General features: G+C 46.8%; 2 protein-coding genes across 3 annotated transcripts; both read left to right on the top strand.

Annotated features, from left to right (window-relative positions):
* Positions 1–4500, top strand: TSACC (TSSK6 activating cochaperone). 2 transcript variants are annotated; one of them, XM_032234432.1, is made up of 4 exons: positions 1–139; positions 1739–1768; positions 2236–2394; positions 4185–4500. In XM_032234432.1, exons 1-4 carry the CDS (start codon positions 94–96, stop codon positions 4409–4411), a joined length of 462 nt encoding a protein of 153 aa, XP_032090323.1. In that variant the 5' UTR covers positions 1–93; the 3' UTR covers positions 4412–4500. The 2 variants fall into 2 exon arrangements, with proteins under 2 accessions (XP_032090323.1, XP_032090324.1); XM_032234433.1 differs by lacking the exon at positions 1739–1768.
* A 2405-nt stretch (positions 4501–6905) lies between these two features.
* On the top strand, positions 6906–14976 carry SSR2 (signal sequence receptor subunit 2). Its single transcript, XM_032234376.1, has 6 exons — positions 6906–6978; positions 8043–8200; positions 10829–10927; positions 12119–12227; positions 12901–12978; positions 14501–14976. The coding sequence occupies exons 2-6, from the start codon at positions 8043–8045 to the stop codon at positions 14609–14611; spliced, it is 555 nt and encodes a 184-aa protein (XP_032090267.1). The 5' UTR covers positions 6906–6978; the 3' UTR covers positions 14612–14976.
* The last annotated feature ends 4499 nt before the right edge of the window (positions 14977–19475 follow it).

Raw genomic sequence — 19475 nt, 5'->3', positions numbered from 1 at the left:
GGTCCCTTCCAACTCTTTATTATTCTACATTCTGTGCTTATCTTCATTGTATGGCTCTCCCTTTTTCTAGGCATAAGTTCCAATCCTATTCAGATGGAGCCAGACTTAAACCCCCAGGAGGAGAAGCAGCATCGGAAAAGTAGGTTCCCCCCCCCCACTCCTGACCCTCTTCCCCGTGAGCAAATGCTTAAAGAAAGGAAGTTAAGGTAAATGTCCAGGTAAAATGATGCACCTCAGGAGTGGCTAAGTCAGCAGGCCACATGGGTTATCTTCCATTCGAGCCACTCCCAGCCTGACATCCTCTGAAGGCCCTGGACTCTAATTCCCACGTTCCCCAACTAAGTCACCTTTAGTGGAGGTAGAGAAAAAGCAGAGTGCCATGTTTTTGTAGGGTACCAGGTTGGAGATGGAGAAGATGACACTTCCTCAGTGGCTTAGTTAGCTCCCATATCATCCTAACCAGGTTTATTTTAACTTTAAATTGTTGAGTAAGCCGGTGGCTATTTTACAATATCGGGTATGCCACGAAGCTTTGCTTCTTCCAGGCACAATGTCTGGGTTTAACATGCGAGATCCAATGTTTTAGAACAGTGTTTCTCAACCTTGGCAACTTGAAGATGTCCGGACTTCAACTCCCAGAATTCCCCAGCCAGCATTCGCTGGCTGGGGAATTCTGGGAGTTGAAGTCCGGACATCTTCAAGTTGCCAAGGTTGAGAAACACTGTTTTAGAATGAATGAGCTGGAAGAGACTTTGGAGGTCTTCTAGTCCAGTCCCCAACTCAAGAAGGACAAACCTATAATATTTCAGATAAGTGACTGTCTAGACTCTTCTTGAAAACCTCCAGTGATGAAGCGCCCACAATTTCTGGTGGCAAGCTGTTCCACTAGTTAATTGTTAGGAAGTTTCTCCTTAATTCCAAGTTGCTTCTCTCCTTGATTAGTTTCCATCCATTGCTTCTTGTCCTGCCTTCTGTTGGAAATAAGTTGACCCCCCCTCTTCTTTATGGCAGCCCCTCAAATACTGGAAGACTGCTATCATGTCCCCACTAGTTCTTCTCCTGTCTAGATTGGCCAAAGCCAAATCCTGCAACTGTTTTTCGTCTGCTTTAGTCTCCAGGCCTTTGATCATCTTAGTTGCTGTTCGCTGCACTTTTTCCAAAGTCTCAAGATCTTTTTTGTACTATGGTGACCAAAATTGGTTGCAGTATTCCGGGTTGTGGCCTTCCTAGGGTTTAATAATGTTATATACATATACAACATATAATATATATGTTGTCTAACATATAATATATATGTTGTCTATCTTTGTTCATGACGAAATAAATGTGTCTACTAAGTCAATAAGTAGGACACAGTGGCTAAGACACTGAGCTTGTCGATCAGAAAGGTTGGCAGTTCGGTGGTTTGAATCCCTAGCGGGAGTGAGCTCCCGTTCCTTGTCCCAGCTTCTGCCAACCTCGCAGTTTGAAAGCACGTAAAAATGCAAGTAGAAAAATAGGAGCCACCTTTGGTGGGAAGGTGGTGTTCCGTGCGCCTTTGGGGGCGTTGAGTCATGACAGCCACATGACCACGGAGACGTCTTTGGACAGCGCTGGCTCTTTGGCTTTGAAAGGGAGATGAACGCCGCCCCCTAGAGTTGGCAACAACTAGCACATACGTGCAAGGGGAACTTTTACCTTTACTTTTAAACCAAGAAGAGCAGTGCAAGCACCAATGACAATTACTGTTTCTTTCCAGGTACTTCAAGGAGATCTTCACAAGCCCCACGTAGGTGTTCAAACTTTTGTTCTGCGATAGTTGATTTATAACCGAAAGCTGCTTTGGCTGTGGAGACTTCCAGCTTTTCTCCGATTCCTCCAGCAGGAATCATTTCATGCTTCTCATTTTATTAATTTGTTTTAATGTTTGCTTAATTTGTAAACAAATTAATGATCTCGCCTGTAATGTGGCTCAGAGTCCAGAGAGGGTCTTCTCCCTGCTGCAGATCCAGCTGCTGTTAGAGGCATAGCAGTATTTCTCCCAGGGAAATATACAGGCAGTCCTCGACTTACAACAGTTCATGTAAAAAAAGAGTAAAAAGAGTATCTTACGTCCATTTGTCCCACGTAACTAGCCTTAAAGCTGTTTGTAAGGCAAGGACTCTCTGTATTGGCAGCTGTGGGAATAAGACTGCAAAGGTCCAGGTTTAAGAATCCTTCTTAATTCTTCATTCATTTTTCTCCCTCTCTGAACAGTAGAAGACGTCGACGGCCCCCCAGCCGCCACCTTTAAGCCTCTGTGTCCCGCTAAGCCCTCGCCCAGTTTTCTTGAACTCCCCTCGACTCAGTGGAGGCCCAATCCAGTCCAGCCGCACCCCGGGGCCGCACGGACGGGGAGAGGAAGGCGCCATTTTTGTAAGGATGGTCCCGCGTGTGAATTTCGTGGGTTGCTGAATCCCTGGAAGACAGAACACAATGCTAGCCGCCCCCTATTATAAAATTGAAAAGGTTTACAACAGACAGCACAGGTAGTCCTCGACTTACAACAGTCCCTTTAATGACCAAGTTACAATACTTTCAAAAAAAGTATTTTCCACACTTACGACCGTTGCATCTCCATGGTCACGTGATCCAAATTTGGACGCTTGGGCAACTGGTTCATATTTATGACGGTTGCAGTGTCCCTGGGAGGTGACGTGATCCTCTTTTACGACCTTCTGACAAAGTCAGTGGGGAAGCCATATTCACTTAACGACCCTGTGACTAATTTAGCAACTGCAGGAATTCACCCAACAACTACTACGGCAAGAAAAGTCATAAAGTGGGGGAAATTCACTGAATGTTTCACTTAGCAACAGAACCTTTGGGCTCTATTGTGGTCGTGACTCGAGGACTACCTGTTTCTTGCTGCCAGCAGTTGCTGGTTCGTTTAGTTCATGCTGTCACACTACCCAGGGTGCATCACGGGGAGAGGAACGAGCTTCATTCCCTGCGCTTGAATGATTAGATGGCCTAGTGTCATTGGTATTTGAAGAGAGATCTTTTTAACATTTATATTTTATTGTGTTTTACTAATCTAGGTGAAAACTTAATGTATATTGCTAGTCTGCCTGTCTATCTATATCATCTGTCTATTATCTATCCACCGGTATCTATCCCTTCCTCCATCCATCCATCCCTGTCTCTCATCATTATCTATCCTATCTCTATCATTATTTATCCATCTATTTATCTATCTATCTATCTATCTATCTATCTATCTATCTATCTATCTATCTATCTATCTATCTATCTATCTAACCTATCTATCATTATTCATCTATTTATCCATCTATCAATCCTATCTCTATCATTATTTATCCATCTATTTATCTATCTCTATCTATCCCATCTCTATCATTATTTATCCATCTATTTATCTATCTCTATCTATCCTATCTCTCTGTATCATTTATCCATCTATTTATCTATCTTTATCTATCTATTTATCTCTCTCTATCCATTTCTCTATCCATTTATTTATATCTATCCATCATCTCTCTGTCTATCGTTATCCATCTATATCTATGTCTGTCTGTCTATCTATCCTATCTCTATCATTATTTATCCATCTATTTATCTATCTTTGTCTGTCTGTCTATCTACCTCTATCCATTTCTCTATCCATCTATTTATATCTATTTATCATCTCTCTATCATTATCTATCCATCTATTTCTATCTCTGTCTTGTTTGTCTGTCTGTCTATCTATTTCTCTAGCCATCTATTTATCTCTATCTGTCTGTCTGTCTCTCTATCATATATCTATCTGTCTGTCTGTCTTTCTTTTCCTTCCTTCCTTCCTTTTATCTTTCTTTCATTGTCTATCTATCTATCTATGTATCTATCTATCTATCTATCTATCTATCTATCTATCTATCTATCTGTCTATCTTCTATTTATCATCCCTCTATCGATCTATCTATATATCTGCACATACATATACATATATCTAGCAACGTATGTTAAGATTTCACTTAGACTAGTAAAACACAATAAAACAACATACCTATATAATAAATACACAAAATAAATATTAATGTACTTTTGGGGAAAGCCCCAGAATTTTTCCTGAATTTGTTGCTGAGGCGCAGGCCGAGGGGCTGTCTGCTTGTGGGACCATCCTCTCAGCAACCCTTCTTCCCCTGCCCCCTTCTCCCTTGCAGCTCCGGACCACCAGCCGCAGGAATGCTTCGGCCTCCTTGAATGCCTACACAACAACATGCAGGTGCAGACCCAGATCGCGCAGGAGCAGCTGGCGCTGCTACAGGACATCCGCGAGTCCATGAGCCTCCTGATCTCCCAGCAGGACCAGCAGAACGGGGAGCTCCGGGGCCAGCTGGAGCAGCACGGCCCCAGGGACCCGGCCTACTCGCCCCACCCGGGCAGCTAGCAGGCAACACACGGGCCTCCTCTGGCTTCCATGCAGGCCTTCTGCGGGCAGCTGTGCCGTGGGACTGACTGGCAGTGCAAGCTGTGCGATGCAAATAAAGTGCTTGTTATATTTTTGAACCCGTGGCTGTTTTGCTCCACCAGAAATCCGCTTTTGATCCAAAAGGCACCAGCTCCTTTGCTGAGATAATTTCTGAATGAAGCGCATTTTTGGGCAACAGAAGACTTGAGAGTTTGGTCTAGTGGTGAGGGCCCCCGGTAGAATCACGTGAAGGGTTAATACCACTTTATAAGGCCTTGGTAAGGCCACACTTGGAATACGGCATCCTGTTTTGGTCGCCACGATGTAAAAAAGATGTGGAGACTCTAGAAAGAGTTCAGAGAAGAGCAACAAAGAGGATTAGGGGACTGGAGACTAAAACATATGAAGAACGTTTGCAGGAACTGGGTATGTCTAGTTGAATGAAAAGAACGACTAGGGGAGACAGGATAGCAGTCTTCCAATATCTCAGGGGCTGCCTCAAAGAAGAGGGAGTCAAGCTATTCTCCAAAGCCCCTGAGTGCAGAACAAGAAACAATGGGTGGGAACTAATCAAGGAGAGAAGCAACTTAGAACTAAGGAGAAATTTCCTGACAGAATAATAAACCAGTGGAACTACCTGCCTCCAGAAGTTGTGAATGCCCCAACACTGGAAGTCTTTAAGAAAATGTTGGATAGCCATTTGTCTGAAATGGTATAGGGTTTCCTGCCTAGCCAGGGGGTTGGACTAAAAGACCTCCAAGGTCCCTTCCAACTTTGCTATCGTATTGTATTGTATTGTATTGTATAAACCAAGAGACAGTGAATTCTAGCAGTATCTTAGGCATCAAAGCCAATTGGGGGACTTTGGGCCATTTAACCAGAGACAGTGAGTTCTAGTCCTGCCTTAGGCAGAAAAGCCAATTGGGTGACCTTTGGTTAATCACTGGGAGATTGTGAGTTCTAGTACCATCTTGGCCACAAAAGTGAATTGGTTGACTTTGGGCCTGTCACCAGGAGGCGGTGAGTTCTAGATCTGTCTTAGCCATGAAAGCCATGAATTGGGTGACTTTGGTTCAGTCCCTTCCTTTCAGCTCAGCCCACCTCACTGGGTGGTTGTTGTGGGTAAAATAGGAGTGGGAAGCAATCTTAGTGTCACGGCTCCTTCACTTAATAACCAAGAAAGAAACCACTCGACTCCATGTTTCAGAATTAAGTGTACTTTTACTGATTCTAAGCGATGAGAAGCTAAGCGAAGCTGGAACTGAGCAAAAGAGCGCGAAAGCAAATAGATATCAATACATGATCCATTCCCCTCCCCTTGGTAACCCCAGTCCATAGTCCAATTGTATATCACCACGACTGTCAGGTGGGAGACATCTTCAAAAATCATCATCAGGTTGGGATGCTAGACAGTTGGCCTTGGCGGGAAACTCCCCTCCTTCCACATGTGCAGACAATGGTGAGAACAACACCAAATTAACAGTCCTCCTGTACAGATTATTTCCCCCACCCAAATACCATGCCCTCCCTCCCCGTTTCAATGGCAGCCGAAAAGCAAGCAGCAAAACAGAGGCTGACACTTCGGTCCCTCTGCCCTACCTGAATTATTTATAAAAGCAATAAAGGATGGATAGAAACAAAGAAATAAAGCATGCCGTTCCCAAACAATAGATTGTAATGTTGTGTGAATCCACCCTAGGATATTTTTTCCTGCAACCTGGTGCTCTGTTTCTAGCCGAACACTGATTTTTGTTGTCTGCATTTTAATGTACAGATAGTCCTCCACTGACGACAGTTCATTTAGTGACCGTTCAAAAGTTAGAACGGCACTGAGAAACAGTGACTTGCGACCGTTTTTCACACTCAACGACCGTTTGCAGCATCCCCATGGCAGTGTGACCAAAATTCGGGCAACTTGACTCATGACAATGGCAGTATCCCCGGGTCACAACGTGATTCTCTTTTGCGACCTCCTGACGAGCAAAGTCAATAGGGAAGCCAGGTTCCCTGACTCACTGAACAAATGCAGTGATTCGCTTAACAACCTTGTGGCAAGAAAAGCCGTAAAATGGGGCCAAAATTCGCTGGATCAATGTTCTGCTTTGGGGCTCAATGGTGATCGTAACTCAAGGGCCACCTTTACTGATGGACTGCCGTCTGTCGGAAATAGTGTAGGCAGGGTCCCCCGATGGAGTAGGGGGGTTGGACTAGATGACCTCAGGGGTACCTTCCAACTTGGTCATTCGGATTTTTTTTTCCACAGTTTGGGTCCCGTTCCCCCCCCCCTTTCTTTCTAATTTGGCTTTAGATTTCGAGAAAGTGAGCTTCCTTTTAAAAACCAGACGGATCTACAATTGGGAATTGCTCTTTTCCTTGACTTTATTGAGGGGACTGGGCTGAGGAAAAGGCGCTGGGCCCGAAGACTCCATCTCCCAGGGATCTCAGCGGCAAAGGCAGGAAGCACGTGACGCTCCGGGGGCGGGGCCTCCGAGCCAGTCGAGCGCTGACGCTCTCTTCCGTTCTGCTGGCAGCTTGCAGGAGTCAAGGTGGGTGGGGGCTGCGCGCTCCAGGGGTTTATGAATGGGGAGGGGGGGCTGTCGGGAGGGGAGGGGGTATTATGTGGGAGGGGAGAAGAGAGAGATGCTCATTGTTTGGAGGGAGGGGGAAATTCTGGGGTCTCTGCTTAAAGAAGACTCTCCCCCAAAAAAGAAAGAGCCTTGGGAATTGGGGGGGGGGGTTTCCAAGGAGAGGAAATCTTGGGTGGGGGGCGCTGCCTAAATACTACCAAGATTGCCCTTCCTGGCGGTTCCATCTTTTTTCCTTGGTTTCCAGCCTCAGCAGCCCAGGCACTCTCTGGTTGGGTAGGACTGCAGTGCCCATCATCCCCAACCAGAAGGTACCTTCCTTCTCCCCTCCTCTCTGCTCTACCTTGCACACCAGGCACCCTCTGGTTGGGTAGGATTACAATTCCCATTACCCCCAACCATGTTACCCTCCTCCTTTGCCCCCTGCTTGCATTCCAGGCACCTCCAGTTGGGTAGGACTACAGTTCCCATCATCCCCAAACAGAAGCTACCATCCCTCCCCACTGCCTTGCACTCCAGGCATCTCAAGTTGGGTAGGATTACAGCTCCCATCACCCCTAACCAGAAGGATACCTTTCTTCTCCCTCCCTCTGTACATCAGGAACCCTCTGGTTGGGTAGGACTGCAGTTCCCATCATCCCCACACAGAAGCTACCCTCCTTACACTCCAGGCACTTCTAGTTGGTTAGGACTACAGTTCCCATCACCCCCAACTGGGTTACCCTCCTCCTTTGACCCCCCCCCCAACCTTTGCACTTCAGGCACCTCTAGTTAGGGTAGGACTACAGCCCCAACCAGAAGATATCTCCCTAGGACTAGATGACCTCCAAGGTCCCTTACCTCATAAATCTGTTTCTGTATCTGTTTCAATAAGTCCTAACCAGTTCTTGAACCTGGGGCTCAAATGGATCGACGTCTCTGTTTCTCCTTAAAATGACCGACGTCTCAGTCCTGAAAGTTGGAAAGTGTTTTTTTTTCCTGGCTTCCTCCGAAAATGGACCCCTTGTGCTTCTTCTTCCTTCCAGATGAAGCTGCTGCTGCTGCTTGCCTTTGTAGGGGTCTTCTCTTCCGTCCACTGTGAGGAAGGGGCCAGGCTTCTGGCCTCCAAGGCTCTTCTGAACAGATACGCCGTCGAGGGCCGAGATCTCACTTTGCAGTACAACATCTACAATGTTGGCTCCAGGTAGGTCCGGACGAATGTGTTGTGACCTAGGCTTCCTGAGACGGTAAAAATCACACGCTTAGTCCCCAAAACCCTCTTTTTATTTCAACAGCTGTGAATGATGTTCATTCACAGCCCGTAATGAGTCACAAATAGTTTGTAAAGAGTCCTACAGAAGTCTGCCAAAGTCTTTCGAGATAAAGCTGAGAAGCCCCCACCTTTATCTCCCTTGAAATGCTGCCAAAGACCTAATTGGCAATTAGCTTTGCAAGACCACACGGAGCACAGAGTCAAAACGGAGCTTCAGAGTTTAAACTGACCAATAGCAATAGCAGTTAGACTTATATACCGCTTCATAGGGCTTTCAGCCCTCTCTAAGCGGTTTACAGAGTCAGCATATCGCCCCCACAGTCTGGGTCCTCATTTCACCCACCTCGGAAGGATGGAAGGCTGAGTCAACCTTGAGCCGGTGAGATTTGAACCGCTGAACTGCAGATAACAGTCAGCTGAAGTGGCCTGCAGTACTGCACCCTAACCACTGCGCCACCTTGGCCAGAACGAACAAAGTTGCTTCCTGCAAAGGCTCCTCCTTTATGTCTTATGGGAGGGGCCAATCACCTCCGAGCCTTACTCCCGAGTCGTCCCTTTTGTCTTAACTGTTCTTGCCTTCTGGCAGCTCTGCGTATGCACGCACTGGGAACAGGCTCCAGATGCTCTTCTGCCTCACTGATGTTTGACTCTGAAGGCAGCTGATAACAGGCATACGGCCCTGGCCCCCTCTCTGCCTCCGACGCAAAGCCCTCATCCGAGCCTTCCCCAGACTCCAGGACTGGCCTAGTTCCTCCCCAATTTCCTCACTGTCTGACTCAGACGCTGGGCAACTGACTCATATTTATGACAGTTGCAGGAGCACACGATCTCCTGTTGCAACCTTCCGATGAGCAAAGTCAATGGGGAAGCCCGATTCACTTAACGACCGTGTGACGAGCTTAACAGCTGCAATGATTCACATAATTCATGGCAAGAAAAATGTCAGGGTTACAAGTAATACACCTACAGCAAGCAAAGCTCCGAGGCAGGTCGATTCCTCTAAGAATAGCTTTATTGGATATCTCATATTGGCACGTATCTGGTGAAAGCCGACTCTGAAGTTTCCCATGGTTTTCCCCTAATTAAAACTAAGTTTGTCACTTTCTCAAAACAATCAGTCACATGGTCCAATCACAGCACTGTTTGGTTGCCTGGTGACATCACTCCACCTTCCTCCGACCAGGTGTGAAAATGACCTTGGTTCCCAAGAGAAAGTATTTTGTTTTGGCTACAAAACCCCAGCTATCTCTAATCCCGCCTTCAGTGGCAGCACTGAAGCGTCCAAGATGCCTTCAGTCAGGTCAGCTTCAGGGTTGAGACTGCATCCTTCAAAGAGGATTTCTGAACTATAGCAGCCTACGACCTGTCGATCAGAAGTCAGAGCAAATTGGGACATTTCATTCATGCCTTTAGGTGTCACAACTGAAACTGATCTACATTCCAGAAACATTAGCAGACATGCCAAGAATGGGTTTAATATCAATTATGGCATCCAGATTATACTAGATGTAAAAGATGCAATCAAGTTACCATATTTCTCGGAGTATAAGACTCTCCGGAGTACAAGATGCACCTTAGATTTTGGGGAGGAAAATAAGAAAAAAAAAAAATCTGCCTCTGACTACCAGCATCCATTGGTATTGTTTGCAGCCTCCAAAAGCTCCATTTGAGAGGACGCACAGAGGGCGAAGGGTGGGTGGGGCTACATTCGGTGTATAGGTTTTCATCCTCTTTTGGGGGGAAATGCATCTTATACTCTGAAAAATACGGTAATGCTTTAATTTTTGAAAGTTTAGGATTCCTCTTCTGCTTTTTGTAGTTTTTTAGGCCAATGAAGACTTCTGGAACTCAGACCTTAAGTTTGTTGGTCCTAAAAATATTACTATCCAACAACGGGTCTAATTTTTTAAATAAAAAAAATATTCTAGAAACAAACTGTCTCTTGATTTTCAATTCACGAGTTCTAAGGTCCAATTCACTAGTTTTAAAAATGCTTCTATTTGCAATATCTATTTGCAACCGTAAGGGACGCGGGGGCTCAGAGGCTAAGACACTGAGCTTGTCGATCAGAAAGGTCGGCAGTTTGGCGGTTCGAATCCCTAGTGAGTGAGCTCCCGTGATTTGTCCCGGCTTCTGCCAACCTAGCAGTTCGAAAGCACATAAAAAATGCAAGTAGAAAACTAGGAACCACCTTTGGTGGGAAGGGAACAGCACTTCAGGGTTGAGTCATTCCGGCCACATGACCACGGAGACGTCTTCGGACAGCGCTGGCTGTTCGGCTTTGAAATGGAGATGAGCACCGCCCCTTAGAGTCGGGAACAACTAGCACAGATGTGCGAGGGGAACCTTTATCTTTACCTTATTTGCAACACCTGAGCTTCCAAGATGACTTCGATCATCTCAGCTCCAGGGTTGACCAAAAGTCGTAAAATGGTTCAAAAGTCCACTGCACCACTGTCTCACTTAGCAATGGGAATTTTGGGGCTTGGCGGGGGTCGTAGGTCAAGGCCTAAATTCTTTATTCCTGTTGTTCCCTCTTTTCTCTGCTGGGGTGCGTAGCGCTGCCTTAGATGTTGAATTGTCGGACGACTCCTTCCCTCCAGAAGATTTTGGTATTGTCTCCGGGATGCTCAACGTGAAATGGGACAGGATTGCACCGTATCCTTTTCTTCGGAAGACCCCGATGGATGGGTTGATATTTATTTGATTCCCTTCGGATGCCCCCCTTGACCTTGGGCGGTTCGGAGAAACAGCAAAATATACGAGAGGCGCCACTTAGTCCAGGGAGGGAGTTCGAGGACTCAAGCCAGTGCACAAGAGGTGCTGTTTAAGTTGGGGTGGGGGGCGGGGATGTGCTAGGGAGTGTGATTAAGGCGCAGGGGTACTCATGAGCCCCCTTCCCCCCAGTCCCCACAGACAGGGAGATGCATGAGAGCTGTCACAGTTTGGGAAGGATGCGCAAATTGATTTATATTTCGTACTAGTCGGTTGGATACCCATGCTTCGCTAGGGAACTATGTGATCGGGCTTGATAAATTGAGAGTTAAAGCTTGAACATTCATGAGTAGTTACGATGGGCCTCTCCTCTCCCCTTCTCTCCCTCAGGCTTGCCCCACAGGACAGAAGGCTGAGTCAACCTTGAGTAGTGAGAATCGAACTGCGGCAGTCGGCAGAATTAGCCTGCAATACTGTGTTCTAACCATTGTGCCAGCACGGAAGGAAGGAAAGGAAAGGGAAGGAAGGAAGGAATGTAGTAATAGCACTTAGACATATACTGCTTCACAGTGCTTTATAGCCCTTTCTAAGCGATTTACAGAGCCTCTTGCCCCCAACAATTTGGGTCCTTATTTTACCGACCTCAGAAGGCCGAGTAAATCTTGAGTAGTTAGAATCGAACTGCTGGCGGTCAGGAGAATTAGCCTGCAATATTGTTTTCTAACCACTGTGCCAGCAAAGAAGGAAGGAAGGAAGGAAGGAAGGAAGGAAGGAAGACCACTTAGACTTATATACTGCTTCACGGTGCTTTATAACCCTCTCTAAGCAATTTACAGAGCCTCTTGCCCCCAACAATCAGGGTCCTCATTTTATTGATCACGGAAGGACGAGTAAACCTTGAGTAGTGAGAATCGAACTGCTGGCAGCTGGCAATCGGCAGAAGTAGCCTGCAGTACTGCATTCTAACCACTGTGTCCCCACGGCTCTTGTTTCTGGGAAATTGAATGTGCATCCTTGTTCATTGCAATGAGAGGCTACCAAAGCTCATCGGCCTGGGATTACCTGTATCCCAAAGTGGTTTTTTTCTGCTGCTTTCACCTGTGTGTCTGACTTCCTTAGCGTGGACTTGCTCAGGGCCAGCAACGTGTCCCACACTGTGGTCCTCAGGCCGCTGAAGGCCGGATACTTCAACTTCACGTCGGCCACAATCACCTACCTGGTGCAGGAGGGAGGACAGGTGGTGGTAAGTGACAGGTCCCTTGGCCAGAGGCCAGTATCTGCAGGCATCCACTTAATGAACTAGTAACTTTTTAGGCAATATTTATTAGACTATTTCTGAAACCAGGGCATCGTGGGGGCTCGGCAGTTAAAGACGCTGTGCTTGCTGGCAGCCCAGGTTTGAGCGGCGTGCGTCAGGTTGAGCTCCCGTCCTCGCTCTAGCTGCCGTCAACCGAGCAGTTCGAAAGCATGCAAATGCGAGTCGATAAGTAGGTGCCACTTTGTTGATGAGGGAACAGCACTCCATGATGTCATGCTGGCTAAATGTGCACGGAAATGTCTCCGGACACCTGGCTCAGTGGCCTTGAAATGGAGATGAAAGCCATCTCCAATCACCAGCAGAGTAAACTCCACAGGGATTCCTTTACCTTTCCTTTATTCCTGATATTTGATGTTACCATATTATGATAAGGCAGAATTTGAAGTTGCCAATGGCCATTGCTTCCCCTAATTCTGTGCATGGAACCTGGAAAGGGTTATATGTGTGCTGAGGGGTGAGATTCAGCCAATTTGGACTGGTCCGGGCGAACTGGATGTTAATTTTACATCTGGTTCCCTGAACCGGTCGTTCCAAAGACTGGCTGCTCCAGCGTGTCCCACAAATCAAGACACCCCCCTCCTTTAATTTCTTCTTTTAGGTCGGCTTCACCAGTGCCCCAGGGCAAGGCGGGATCCTGGCTCAGCGGGAGTTCGACAGGCGGTTTTCCCCACACTTCGTAAGTAATCTTGAGTTCACTCCGACGCTCTTAATTTCCATAACCGGGGATAACCCTCAATTTATGACAATCGGTGGACGTTACAACAGGCCTCCCTAAGGCTGCTTACGATCCAGAAATCAGAGTTCCAATGGGCATAAAAGACGCACACAATCACATTTCCCAACGCTTGGCATCTGGCCCAGATGTTTGCAGGGTCCTCCTAAATCAGTGATGGCTAACTTTTTTGCTCTTGCGTGCAGACACCCATAAGGTAATGTGTGCCTTCTTTGAAGCCGCCTGGCACCAAAAATGGGACCCATGGGGCACCCTCCCATATGCATGAATGGCAGAGACTGAAAATCAGCTGGCCGGGGTTTTGGAAGGAAGGCAGCTTCCCATCCTGATTGACACCTTTCCCCAATGCTGCAAGGGCCTGGGACAGCATCGTCCTGAGCCCTTGGACTCTGCAGACACTCCAGGGGAGACATGTAGCTCCCCGTCAGATGGTCCTGGTTTCAACACCCACCCACTCCGAACTGGGATCCAGCTGTGGGTAAATGGTTCTGTGAGAGGATGATTAACCAATGAAATAGGAGCCAGCCCTGTGCAGCAGCTGCCAAAAAAGCCAATGCACTCCTAAATTGCATTAACAGAGGGATAGAATCAAGATCAAGGGATGTCTAATACCACTTTATAAAGCCTTACTAAGGCCACACCTAGAATCCTGCATCCAGTTTTGGTCACCACACTATAAAAAAGAGGTTGAGACTCTAGAAAAAGAATGCAGAGAAGAGCAACCAGGATGATGAGGGGACTGGAGGCTAAAACCTACGATGAACGGTTGCAGGAACTGGGCCTGGCTAGTCTAGGGAAGGGAAGGACCAGGGGAGACAGAAGAGCATCTTCCAATATTTGAGGGGCTACCACAGAGAGGAGGAAGGTGGTCAAGCTGTTCTCCAAAGCCCCTGAAGGCCAGAAAAGGAAGAATGGATGGAAACTGACCAAGGAGAGATTCAACCTGGAAATAAGGACAGGGAGAACAATCCACCCATGGAACAGAAGTTGCCTTCGGAAGTTGTGGGAGCTTCATCCCTGGAGGCTTTCAAGAAGAGACTGGGCTGCCATCTGTCAGAAATGGTGTAGGGTCTCCTGCTTGAGCGGGGGTTGGACTAGATGACCTACAAGGTCCCTTCCAACACTGTTAATCAGTATAGGATGGGAGTGAGCTGGCTTGGCAGAGATAACATATGAAAGCCTATGTGTGTTCTTGTGATTCCCTAAATTAAGCAGCAGGCAGCAGTACGATAGGATCTCCTGCTTGGACTGGGAGGGTTGGACTAGATGACCTCCAAGCTCCCTTCTAACTCTGTTCATCTGTTATCTGTCAGAAATGGTGTAGGGTCTCCTGCTTGGGGGGGGAGGGGAGGTTGGACTAGATGACCTAAAAGATCCCTTCCAACTCTGTATCTGATATCTGGGTGGGTGGGCTGGGCTCCGTTTCCTCTCCGGCTCACTCCTTTGCTTCCGTCTCTTTGTAAAGCTGGACTGGGCCGCCTTTGGCGTCATGACGCTGCCCTCCATCGGCATCCCGCTCCTGCTGTGGTACTCGAGCAAGAGGAAGTACGACACCCCCAAGAACAAGAAGAACTGAGTTGCCCTTCGGATTGGACGCTTCCCTCTTCCAGGGAGGTCGTCAGAAGACGGAGAATTGAGGGGGGTTCTTCTTTGGCAACGGAGAACTTTTTCTCAAGTTTGAAGGGGTGCAAGGGGGGGGAGGATTTTTTCCTCTGGGCCAGCCCCCCTCCCCCAATGTCTTCTCCTTTTGAGACCCTGCGTTCCTCGGTCAAAAAAAAAAAAAGGATTGTGCAAGGAAGATTCAAGGAAGGTAGATGAAGCATCAGAGCCATAAAGAGGTTGAAACATCCTCTTTATGCTTCCTATCCACCCCAAAAGGATCCCTCCGATCTGCATTGGCAGATTATTTTTTTAAAAAGAAAAATAAATCTTAAAACTCTCTGTTGGGTGTTTGGTGAGATATTTTTCCCCTTCCTCCTTCTCTTTTCTCCTTCCGTCTGCCTGGTTGAATAGCGCCTTCAGAGGCAAAATACATCATAGGCAAGTAAATATACTGGATTTCTACTGGGTGTAGGTTTAAAATGTGACGGAGGCGGTGGCTCAGGGGCTAAGACGCTGAGCTTGTCGATCAGAAAGGTCGGCAGTTCGCCGGTTCGAATCCCCAGCGCCGCATAGCGGAGTGAGCTCCCATTACTTGTCCCAGCTTCTGCCAACCTAGCAGTTCAATAGCACGTAAAAAATGCAAGTAGAAAAATAGGAGCCACCTTTGGTGGAAAGGGAACAGTGTTCAGTGCGCCTTTGGCATTGAGTCATGCCGGCCACATGACCACAGAGACGTCTTCGGACAGCGCTGGCTCTTTGGCTTTGAAACGGGGATGAGCACCGCCCCCTGGAGTCGGGAATGACTAGCACATATGTACTGCAGGCTACTTCAACTGACTACTAGCTGCAGTTTGGCAGTTCAAATCTCACCAGGTTCAAGGTTGACTCAGCCTTCCGTCCTTCCGAGGTGGGTCAAATGAGGACCCAGATTGTTGGGGGCAAGAGGCTGACTCTATAAACCGCTTAGAGAGGGCTGGAAAACACTTAAGAAGCGATACATAAGTCTAAGTGCTATTGCTATTGTTTTCTATTTCTTTGCACTGTTGATTTAATAAGGCATTCTTATCTCTTCTAGCTATTCTCTAAATAGTACAATTGGGTATATCTTTCTCCCTCCGGTTTTGCTTCCTTCCGTTCCTCAGCTATTTGCAGAGATTCCCCAGGCAGCCACTTATCTGAAATGGTTTAGGTTCTGCTTGAGAAAGGGGTCTGGACTAGAAGACCTCCAAGGTCCCTTCTAGCTCATTCAATTCTAAATAATACAGAATAGGTGGTATAACTGGGAGAGGGAATTCTAATGGATGACCATTTAAATAGGAGCCAGCCGTGGGCAGCAGCTGCCAAAAAAGCCAACACAGTTCTAGGCTGCATCAACAGAGGGATAGAAATCAAGATCACGTGAAGGGTTAATACCACTTTATCAGGCCTTGGGAAGGCCACACTTGGAATACGGCATCCAGGACTACTGATATATGTTATGCTTATAACGTCCTTTCTATTTTGATTAGGAGGAGGAGAGCAGGGTCTCTCGTTTGAGCAGGGAGCTGGATTAGAAGACTATCCAATTCTATTCTGAAGGAGAATGGAGAAGAAGGAACTAAGGGTCTCCTGTTTGAGCAGGGGGTTGGATTAGATGACCTCCAACCTCCCTTCCAACTCCATTATTCTGAAGAGAAGGAGAACAGGGTCTCTTATTTGAGGAAGGGGGCAGGACTAGAAGACCTCCAAGGTCCCTCCCCATTCTATTCTGAAGGAGAATGGAGGAGAAGGAAATAAGGGTCTCCTGTTTGAGCAGGGGGATGGACTAGATGACCTCCAAGGCCCCTTCCAATTCTATTATTCGGAAGAGAAGGAGAGCAGGGTCTTATTTGAGCAGGGGGCTGGACTAGATGACCTCCAAGGTCCCTTCCCATTCTATTCTGAAGGAGAATGGAGGAGAAGGGTCTCCTGTTTGAGCAGGGGGTTGGGCTAGATGACCTCCAAGGCCCCTTCCAATTCTATTATTCGGAAGAGAAGGAGAGCAGGGTCTTATTTGAGCAGGGGGCTGGACTAGATGACCTCCAAGGTCCCTTCCCATTCTATTCTGAAGGAGAATGGAGGAGAAGGAACTAAGGGTCTCCTGTTTGAGCAGGGGGTTGGGCTAGATGACCTCTAAGGTCCCTCCCCATTCTATTATTCTGAAGAGAAGGAGGGCAGGGTCTATTATTTGAGCAGGGGGCTTGACTAGATGACCTCCAAGGTCCCTCCCCATTCTATTCTGAAGGAGAATGGAGGAGAAGGAAATAAGGGTCTCCTGTTTGAGCAGGGGGTTGGACTAGATGACCTCCAAGGTCCCTCCCCATTCTATTATTCTGAAGAGAAGGAGGGCAGGGTCTATTATTTGAGCAGGGGGCTTGACTAGATGACCTCCAAGGTCCCTCCCCATTCTATTCTGAAGGAGAATGGAGGAGAAGGAAATAAGGGTCTCCTGTTTGAGCAGGGGTATGGACTAGATGACCTCCAAGGTCCCTCCCCATTCTATTTTTCTGAAGAGAAGGAGAGCAGGGTCTATTATTTGAGCAGGGGGCTGGACTAGATGACCTCCAAGGTCCCTTCCCATTCTATTCTGAAGGAGAATGGAGGAGAAGGGTCTCCTGTTTGAGCAGGGGGTTGGGCTAGATGACCTCCAAGGTCCCTCCCCATTCTATTATTCTGAAGAGAAGGAGGGCAGGGTCTATTATTTGAGCAGGGGGCTGGACTAGATGACCTCCAAGGTCCCTCCCCATTCTATTCTGAAGGAGAATGGAGGAGAAGGAAATAAGGGTCTCCTGTTTGAGCAGGGGGTTGGGCTAGATGACCTCCAAGCAATGTTCCCTCTAATTTTTTTTCAGTGTGAGCGGAAAAGTATAGTGTTTGAGCGGCACATTTTCATGCCTGAGCACCTTAATTTTTTTCACAGATGTCACCTAAGACAACAACGAAATCAGTATTATTTGAAACTCAAAGTTATGTTTATTCAAGGTACCCGCTTAATTAAAAGTGTTATATAATATCAGTATCACTTAACAACGGTCCTGCTTAGCAACCAAAATGTTGGCTCAGAAACTCTGGCATTGAAGCGTGCAAGTCTTAAAGCTGTCAAGTTACAAGACCCTTTTGCACCCCTAACCCTTTAGGAAAAAAACCCCAGGGATCTTCAAACCTGACAGCCTTAAGCCTTGTGGACTTCAACTCCCAGAATACTTTTCCGCTCACACTGAAAAAAAATTAGAGGGAACATTGCTGACGGGGTGAAGCATAGCTTGCATTGTCCCTAGTGCGGATTCTTTTCCCAGCCTTGGGAGCTGAAGTCCTCCGTCCCTCCCTTATTCCTGTTTCCTTTTCCTTCATTACATTCAATTGTTTCAATATTAAGTGTAATTCTTCCTTCCTAACATTTTTCCATTTTTTTCCTTATATTCTTTTCCATTTCAACATTGTCTTTGTTCCTTCCATTCTTCCTTCCTTCTTTCAATCCTTCCAATATTTTTTCCTTCATTCCCTTGTCTGTTTCAATATTAAGTACATTTCTTCCTTTCTTCCTATACTTTTTCCCATTTTCTTCCTTATATTCTTTTCCATTTCAACATTGCCTTCCTTTTTTCCTTCCTTCCTTCCTATACGTCTTTCCATTTTCTTCCTTATATTATCTTTTCTGTTTCAACAGTCTTTGTTTCTTTCTTCCTTCCTTCCTTCCTTCCTATACTTCTTCTTTCATTCATTATATTTTCTTTTCCATTTCAATATTAAGTGTAATTCTTTGTTCCTCCTTCCTTCTTTCAATCCTTCCAATACTTTTTCCTTCATTCTCTTTTCCTTCAATATTAAGTGCAATTCCTTCCTTCCTTCCTTCCTTCCTAAGTTATTTCCATTTTCTTCCTTATATAATATTTTCTGTTTCAACATAAAGTGCCTTCCTTCCTTCCCTCCCTCCCATCCCTTTCTTTATGTTTTCTTCATGCTTTCTTTTCTTTTTCCTCTGCTCTTTTTAAATCCCCCCCTTCTTCTCCTCCTCTACATTTAGGTTGGATTAGTTTGTACAACGGTCATCAAACTTCTGAAGTAAAAATAAATAAATCATATTTAAGAAGAAGAAGAAAAAGGAAGACGTTTTTAGTTAAGTCAAACGTTTTAATAAAAGTTTCATCTTTTAAGATTCGTCCAACACATCCAATTGTAACCTTAACAGTAAAGAATATCACCCCAGCTGCTAAAGGTTCAACCAGTCTGAGAACCATTGAAAAGACAACAGTGCAGCAAAATCCAAAAGACACAACTTCCTCACCGCCATTGCTTTGGTACCAAATCTTTGAGGAAGGGGGTCCAGAAAGGAGGAGGAGGAGGAGGGAGAGGAGGGAACCAAAGAGAGGCTTTTACCGGGTCTGCGTCTGCGCCCCACAGCCAGGACCGTCCTGGCGCCTCAAGCCGCGTTTCTTCCTGCAAAGCCCTTCTGGCGTCAAGCGGAACTCTCGGGTTGCCCGAAGGGCTTTGCAGGAAGAAACGCGGCTTGAGGCGCCAGGACGGTCCTGGCTGTGGGGCGCAGACTCGGTAAAAGCCTCTCTTTGGTTCCCTCCTCCTCCCGCTCCTTCCACAGCCTGCGTGACGCTGCCGCTCAGGCTGAGAGCTGCCGCTGAAACAAGTTTGGGGAGGTCCTTTGCAGGCAGCCAGTTCTAGCCGCCTGCAAAGGACTTCCCCACGTTTGCTTTGAAAGAAACCTCTGCGCGGGAGTTAGAAACCTCTGCGCGGGGGTTTCTTGCCATGTGCGCGGCCGCGCACCTTAGAGGGAACAGTGCCTCCAAGGTCCCTCCCCATTCTATTCT

Source organism: Thamnophis elegans, chromosome 17 (genome assembly GCF_009769535.1).
Source record: "Thamnophis elegans isolate rThaEle1 chromosome 17, rThaEle1.pri, whole genome shotgun sequence".
NCBI lineage: Eukaryota > Metazoa > Chordata > Lepidosauria > Squamata > Colubridae > Thamnophis > Thamnophis elegans.
The sequence above is the reverse complement of the archived record's forward strand: the minus strand, read 5'-3'. Positions and strand labels throughout refer to the sequence as shown.